The 8,129-nt window shown below is 45.0% G+C and overlaps 1 protein-coding gene across 1 annotated transcript in view; it reads left to right on the top strand.

Moving 5' to 3' along the window:
- CPNE1 (copine 1) overlaps nucleotides 1-6,528 on the top strand; it is a gene marked incomplete in the record, with an annotated part of 48,813 nt that extends 42,285 nt beyond the window's left edge. Inside the window, 6 exon segments of the mRNA XM_027770162.1 lie at nucleotides 60-193; nucleotides 295-349; nucleotides 605-656; nucleotides 5,499-5,632; nucleotides 5,756-5,992; nucleotides 6,208-6,528. Coding sequence (XP_027625963.1) covers nucleotides 60-193; nucleotides 295-349; nucleotides 605-656; nucleotides 5,499-5,632; nucleotides 5,756-5,992; nucleotides 6,208-6,348 — 753 coding nt within the window.
- Nucleotides 6,529-8,129: the final 1,601 nt, after the last annotated feature.

Below are 8,129 nucleotides of genomic sequence, written 5' to 3'. Positions count from 1 at the left end.
AAAGAGAATAGATATGAGGCTTAAGGTAGCCTTCATCTCCCTTCCTTGCCATCTTCCAGGTGGGTGTGGACTTCACCGGCTCCAATGGAGATCCCTCCTCACCTGACTCTTTGCACTACCTGAGTCCAACAGGGGTCAATGAGTACCTGACAGCGTTATGGAGTGTGGGCAGTGTGGTTCAGGACTATGACTCGTGAGTAACTGTTTCTCTAGCCACCCCAACTCCCTGCCAATGCTTCACCCTCTGGGCTAGTCTCCTAATTTCCTGTTCCCCAACTCACTGTCTTCCCACAGGGACAAGCTGTTTCCAGCATTTGGATTTGGGGCCCAAGTGCCCCCTGACTGGCAGGTGAGCTCTCTCTTCCTTTCCCCCACCTATTTTCAGTTTCAGAGTTCTGATTTTGGGGAATATATATAATGAACGTAATGTGCTGCCTGGTACCCAGCTTTAAGGGAGGATGCAAAGATGTATACTTGCATGTATACAACAAGTATCTAGGACCAAATAGCTTCTATAGAAATCTTGGCACATATCATAGATCCCTTTTTCTTAACAGAAAGGGGGTCATAAGAGAGGAACCTCACTTTTCATTCTTGCCCTCAGGTCTCGCATGAATTTGCCTTGAACTTCAACCCCAGTAACCCCTACTGTGCAGGTAACGTCCCCCAATCCCCTGTGTAAGGCATGTCTGTCCACACCTAGAAGGAAGAGCCTATATGGGCAGATAAGATTGTCCAGAGGAATAGATTTTTTTTTTTTTTAGAGGAATAGATTTTAAAGTTAGTTCTTTGGAATCAAATCTTCATCTTGCCACTTGCTAATCACGTGACTTTTGGGACAAGTTGCTTAGACTCTGTGTGCTTTGTTTTTGTAATAAGGCTAAATAAATATTGCAAGAGTAGTCAGGGAGAAAATACAAGTAAAGCAGTAAACTAGAAGTAGTAAGCCTGGCACGTAGTAAGTACTGTCTAAAAAATGGTAGCCATTGGGTCAGTAAGTGGTATGGAAGTTAAGGCATCTGGATCCCACATCTGCACAGTTGAGTCCTAGACCTGGCCACTCAAAAAACATGCCTGTCATGTGTGCGTGTGTGCCCAAAATCCCAGGAGGAGAGTGGAAGCGAAGGGATTGTGGTGTGGTCATCTTCAGGGTGGCGGTGGAGGGGGATTTCTCACTGTCCCTCTCTTTCTGTGTCTCTCTGGTGAGCACACGTGCCCTATAGCAAAAAACTAAAAAACAAACAAAAATGTAACTACATTTGCCTAAGAGCAACAGGTACTTACTCGGGTATCAGTATTAACATTGGTACCACCCTGCCAGGTGCTTTTTGCCAGAGCCCCCCAAGCCCTTTTGCCTAGGGCCAAATTTTGTTGCTCCACAGCACTCCTAGGTGAACAGCAAAGTGAAGTAGAAAATTTGATCTGACCTAGGTTTTTAAATTTTTCTTTAAACTTTTTTTTTTCGTTGTTGGGAGGGAGAAGTTTTTACTATACGGCAGTGCACTCACCAGAAAGAAAGACAAAGAGACAGAAAGCAAGAAATCACCTCCCAGGGGGTATGGCCACGCCACAATCCCTTCTCCTCCATTCTTCTCTCGGGATCTTGGGCACGCACACACACGCACCCGGCGTGAGTTTTAAGCCACCAGGTCTGGAACTCAAACAGTGATCAACTACATGGGAGTCCAGCGATGTAGCCATTAGGCCATCTGCTGTTCCCATAAACTTTGTATTTTGAAACAAATTCAGACTCAGAGGAAAATGGCAAGAATAGTCATGGGAAAGAGATCATTGGCACTCAAGTGTTAGGGCCTGAGTCATATGGACTGCTATTTATCTTTACCCAGATTATAACCCAAACAATAACTTTTTTTTTTTTGAGAGAGAGATTTTCGCTATAGGGCGCGTGCACTCGCCAGACAGACAGAGAGAGACATAGAGACAGAAAGCGAGAAATCACCCCCCAGGGGGGATGGTCACGCCGCAATCCCTTCTCCTCCATTCTCCTCTCGGGATCTTGGGCACGCACACACACGCACCCGGCGTGAGTTTTAAGCCACCGGGTCCAGGATGCGAACCGCGGTCGACTACGTGGGAGTCCAGCGGCATAGCCATTACTCTAACTGCTGGTTCCCCAAACAATAACATTTTAAAAAATTATTTATTTAATTCCATTTGTTGTGTTATATTTTAATTTGACTAGAGAGAGACAGAGAAAGAAAGGGAAAATGAGAAAACAAGCTGTCAGGTCTGGAACTTGAACCATGGTCAGCCATGTAGGAATCCAGCACCTTTAAGCACCACTCCACCTGCTGGCCCTTCGTTTTTGTGTGTGTGTGTGTATGTGTGTGTGTGTGTGTGTGTGTGTGTTTCTTTTTCTTTTTCTTTTTCCTTTTTTTTTTAAGAGGTTTTCACTACAGGGCGTGTGTGCTCGCCAGACAGACAAAGACAGAGAGACAGAAAGCAAGAAATCACCCCCCAGGGGGGATGGCCACGTCGCAATCCCTTCTCTTCCATTCTCCTCTCGGGATCTTGGGCACGCACAAACACACGCCCGGTGTGAGTTTTAAGCCACCAGGTCCAGGACACAAACCACGGTCGACTACGTGGGAGTCCAGCGATATAGCCATTACATTAAATGCTGGTCTCTGGCCCTTCGTTTTAATTCGTTTCTTTTTCCCCTGAAATGTTTGAACATGTTGTAGTAAATAGCCCTACCTCAAGTGCCCCTGTGACCCCCACTGACTTTTTGTACTTATATCATCATCTACATGGCCGTTTATCCCCTATAAATACTAAGATGTGTGTTTCCTAAAATCATGGATATTCTCTTATATAAGCACAGTACAGTTGTCAGAATTAGGAAATTAGCATCAGTAGAATACTATTATCCAGTCTACAGTATTTATTTGGATTTTTTCAATTGTCCTAATGTCTTTTATAGCAAAAGAAATTTCTTAAGGGACCAGCAGGTGTTGTAATAGTTATGTCACTGGATTCTCACATAGTTAACCATAATTTGAGTCCCAGACCCAGCAACTTGAAATTCATGCCAGGCGCATGTGCCTGTGTGCCCAAAATCCCGACAGGAGAATGGAGAAGGAGTTGTGGCATGGCCATCCTCCCGGGCAGAGATTTTTTTACTTTCTATATCTCTGTCTCTCATTCTCTCTCCAGAGAGTGTACGTGCCTTACAGCAAAAATCTCTCTCTCAAAAAAAAAAAAAAAATCTCAGATCACACATTGTATTCAATTGTCATATCTTTTTATCTGGAAGAGTTCACACCTTTCATTGATTGATTGATTCTTTTTTTTTTTTTTTTTTTTTTTTTTTTGAGAGAGAGATTATTGCTACAACACACACGTGCTCACCAGAAAGACAGGGAGACAGAGAGACAGAAAGTGAGAAATCAGCCCCCCGGGGGGATGGCCACACCGCAGTCCCTTCCTTTTCTCCATTCTCTTCCTGTGATCTTGGGCATGCATGCACACACACCTGTCATGAGTTTAAGCCACCAGGTCCAGGACTCGAACCATGGTCCACTACATGGGAGTCCAGCGACACAGCCATTATGCTAACTGCTGGTCCCTGAGCCGGGTAGTTTTTATTTTTTATTTTTATTTATTTTATTTGTTTATTTTTGAGAAGTTTTTGCTCTAGGGCGCGTGCGGTCGCCAGAGACAGACAGAGAGACAGGAAGCTAGAAATCACCCCTGGGGCGATGGCCACGCCGCAATCCCTTCTCCCCCATACTCCTCTCAGGATCTTGGGCACGCACGGACATGTGCCCAGCGTGAGTTTTAAGCCACCAGGTCTGGGACTCGAACCGCAGTCGACTACGTGGGAGTCCAGCGACATAGCCATTACGCTAACTGCTGGTCCCGTGCCAGGTAATTTTTAGCTGTCTCTCAGTTTGGGTTTACCTGGGATAGCCTCAGGATTAGATTTAGATTAAACATTGTTGGCAGGAATTACCACTAAGGTGAGTGGAAATTTTCCACTTGTACCCTTATATTGGCTCTCAAGAAGTTTTGTATTTGGGAATATTTCAGATTTTTGAATTAGGAATGTTCAACCTGCTTTTCCCTTTGTAATTGACAAATATTTTTTGTGAAGATACTTTAAAGCTATACATATACCAAATTACTCAATAATTTTCACCCTTTAGTTGTTATATCCATTGTTAATCCATGCACGAATCAGTTATTTTTTTAAGAATTAATTTTATTTATCAACATTATTTTTTAAATGTTTCAAAAGAATTATTTAATTTTACTATTAGTTTTTGTTTGTTTGTTTGCGGGGGGAGAGGTTTTTGCTATAGGGCACATGTGCTCACCAGAAAGACAGAGAGAGAGAGACAGAAAGCGAGAAATCACACCCCCCTGGGGGGGGGGCCACACCACAAACCCTTCTCCATTCTCCTCTCGGGATCTTGGGCACGCACGTATACGCACCCAGCATGAGTTTAAGCCACTGGGTCCAGGACTCGAACCATAGTCAACTACATGGATGTCCAGCGACATAGCCATTACGCTAACTGCTGGTCCCACCATTAGTTTTAAATTTTTGCTACAGGGCAGGTGCATGTGCAAGAGAGAGAAAGTTAGAAAGCAAGCTGCCAGGTCTAGGACCTAAACCGTGGTTGGCCATGTGGGAATGCAGTGGCTTAAACATCACACCACCTGCTAGACCCATTAATTAAAAAATTTTGATTCAAGGTACACGTGTTCATCAGAGTGAGATGGAGAGAAAGAAAGAGAGGGCAAGCCTCCAGTTCTGGGACTCAAACTGTGGTTAGTTATGTGGGAGTCTAACACTTTAATACCATGCCACCCGCTGGTCCTGGGTCAGTTATATCTATGATGGTCAAATGATTTTGTAATTTCTTCTTTTATATGTACATTTCCTTCCCCCGTAATTATTTAATATCTGTATGTATTTTTATTAAGTGGATTATAATTCTTTTTTTGGAGAGGTTTTTGCTCTAGGGTACATGCGCTCGCCAGACAGACAGAGAGACAGAAAGCGAGAAATCACCCCCCAGGGGGGATGGCCACGCCGCAATCCCTTCTCCTCCATTCTCTCGGGATCTTGGGCACGCACGCACATGCACCCGGTGTGAGTTTTAAGCCACTGGGTCTGGGACGTGAACCGCAGTCGACTACATGGGAGTTCAGTGACATAGCCATTATGCTAACTGCTGGTCCCTATAATTCATTATTTTGATAAGTAGGTTATAATCTGATGCTTACATTGTTCTAGATTTTTCCTGGGGAATCCCCCTGAGTTTCAATTAAAACTGTGATTTAGGGAAAATCCTTTCTTCTCTTTGAGCCTTAGTTTCCTCATTTTAGGATCAAGTATCTTGGGTTACAGAAATGAACTGGCATATAACCAGGTTCCTAATCCCCTGGGCCACAATGAGTTGATTCCAGATGGTCTAGTCCTGAGTGGTCTGGGACTCGACAGTGTTGTTTGCCCTCCTTCTCTGCAGGCATCCAGGGCATTGTGGATGCCTACCGCCAAGCCCTGCCTCAAGTTCGTCTGTATGGCCCTACCAACTTTGCACCCATTATCAACCACGTGGCCAGGTTTGCTGCCCAGGCTGCACATCAAAGGACTGCTTCAGTGAGTGTCATGGGCACTAGTGGCAATGGGGTGGTCAAGGGCTTCTTGTCAGTGTAGGAATGTGTGACTGAGATGTTGGAGAGGGTTGGATCTTTCTCAGTACATAAACAGGCTTCTCTCCAGCAATACTTCGTGCTGTTGCTGCTCACTGATGGGGCCGTGACAGATGTGGAGGCAACACGTGAGGCTGTGGTTCGTGCCTCAAACCTGCCCATGTCAGTGATCATCGTGGGTGTGGGCGGTGCCGACTTCGAGGCCATGGAGCAACTGGATGCTGATGGAGGACCTCTGCGTACACGCTCTGGAGAGGCAGCTGTCCGTGACATAGTGCAGTTTGTGCCCTATCGCCGATTCCAGAATGTGAGTGAGGGGAGATTTGGGGACTGACCAGATACGGTAGTTAACCCTTCCACCTCCCCCTTCTGTGAGTGGGGTTGTGGCACGGAGGATATTCACCCTTTCATTTAAGTCCGGAGCAGGCTTGGGTGTTGAGTTTTGTATCCTTTCTTGGATGTGAAATGTAGACTTTGGGCAGCTATTCTGGGCCACCAGTAACCTTGGCCTTCTCTTGGCAGGCCCCTCGGGAGGCATTGGCGCAGACTGTGCTTGCTGAAGTGCCTGCACAACTGGTCTCCTACTTCAAGGCTCAGGGTTGGGCCCCATCAAAGCCACTTCCACTCCCTGCCAAGGGTCCTGCACAGACTCCCCAGGCCTAGGTTCCCTTGCAGGCCAGTCCTTAGCCCTTCATCCCCAAGGTCCCTCTGGGCCACAGCCCAACCTTGCACACTCCCCAGTGCTAGCACTTTATATTTGATACTTTTATACTTGCTTCTGCTTGAACCCACCTGCTTAACCCCTGACACACCTCTTTCAATAAAGACCAGTGAAGATCATGATTTTGCCACCACTCTTTGTGTTTTGGGGTGGGATGGTGTTATTAACCATGTTTACTTCTGTGCTTCAGTTTGTTGACCTTAGGGTTTTTTATGTGGAAGGGTACCTCTAGTGTAATAACCCCATTCAAAGAAGTTGAGTGTTCCTTTCTAGAGAAAATGACTACTTTTTGAAAATACAAAGTTCACATGTAAGCCAAGTCAGTCAGGTACTCTGCTTTCTTCTTTTGGTGCAGAGGTGAACTGGCAGCACAGACAAGATGAAAATTGCTATAGGTCTCAGGAAGACACAAGGGAAGAGTTTTAAGGTGGAGCAAGGGCTGAATTAAACCCTTCTGGATGAGGAAGCAGTGGTAGTTGTGGTCCTAAAAAATAGGCTACAGTCCTGAAATTTTTTAAAATTAAATTTTCATTTATTCATTTATTTTATTTTTTATTTTATTTAACTTTATTATTATTATCATCATTATTTTCCAGTTTGATCAGAGAGAGAGAGTTAGAAAGCAAGCCTCCAGGTCTGGGACTTGAACTGTGGTCAGCCATATGGGAGTCCAGCACCTTTAACCACCATGCCACCTGCCAGCTCCTATTCATTTATTTTAATTTGACCAGAGAGAGAGGGAAAGCGAGAAAGCAAACCACCAGGTGTGGGATTTGAACTGTGGTTGGCCATGTGGGAGTGGTCCATCACCTTAACCACTACACCACCTGCTGGTCCCCAGTCCAGAATTTTTTTTTGATAGATTTTTTCTTATTAGAAAATTCATAATATCCAGTGTAAGACAATGTAAAGCTATCATAATCAGGCTAATAATATGGCTAAGAGATAGACATACAAATCACGTAATGGAATAGAAAATCCAGATATAGACCCAGAGGAATATAGCCAATAGGTTTTTGACAAAGATGCAAGTGCAGTTTAGTGAAGAAAGGGTAGTCTTTTTAAGAAATGGGTCAAAACAATTAGACATCCACATGAGAAGAAAAAGCCTTGTTCTAAATGTCATCTTTTATACAAAAATTAACTCAAAATAGGGACCAGCTGTTGGCATAATGGCTATGTCGCTGAATTCCCATGTAGTCGACTGCAGTTCAGATCCTTGACTCGATGGCTTAAACTCACGCCAGGTGCGTGTGCATGCGTGTCCAAGATCCTGAGAGGAGAATGGAGAAGGGATTGCGGCGTGGCCATCCCCCCTAGGGGGTGATTTCTCATTTTCTATCTCTCTGTCTCTCTCTTTCTGGCGAACGCATAAGCCCTTCTCCTCCATTCTCCTCTAGGGATATTGGGTATGCACGCACACGCGCCCGGCGTTTTAAACCACCAGGTCCGGGACGCGAACCACAGTCAACTATGTGGGACTCCAGCGACATAGCCATTACGCTAACTGCTGGTTCCCAACAAAATGATTCTTTAAAAAAATTTTAAGGGGTTTTTGCCTTAGGACGCAGGCACTCGCTCACTCGCTCAAGACAGAGCCAATGAGAGGGAAAGTGAAAAATCATCCCCCAGGGAGAATGGCCAGTGATATTCCCTTCTCCATTTTCTTCCTGGGATCTTGGGTAGTCACCTAAGGTTTTCAAATCACCAGGTCTGGGATTTG

The sequence above is a fragment of the Tupaia chinensis genome, unplaced genomic scaffold, assembly GCF_000334495.1.
Source record: "Tupaia chinensis unplaced genomic scaffold, TupChi_1.0 Scaffold000115_1, whole genome shotgun sequence".
Classification (NCBI taxonomy): domain Eukaryota; kingdom Metazoa; phylum Chordata; class Mammalia; order Scandentia; family Tupaiidae; genus Tupaia; species Tupaia belangeri.
The sequence above is the reverse complement of the archived record's forward strand: the minus strand, read 5'-3'. Positions and strand labels throughout refer to the sequence as shown.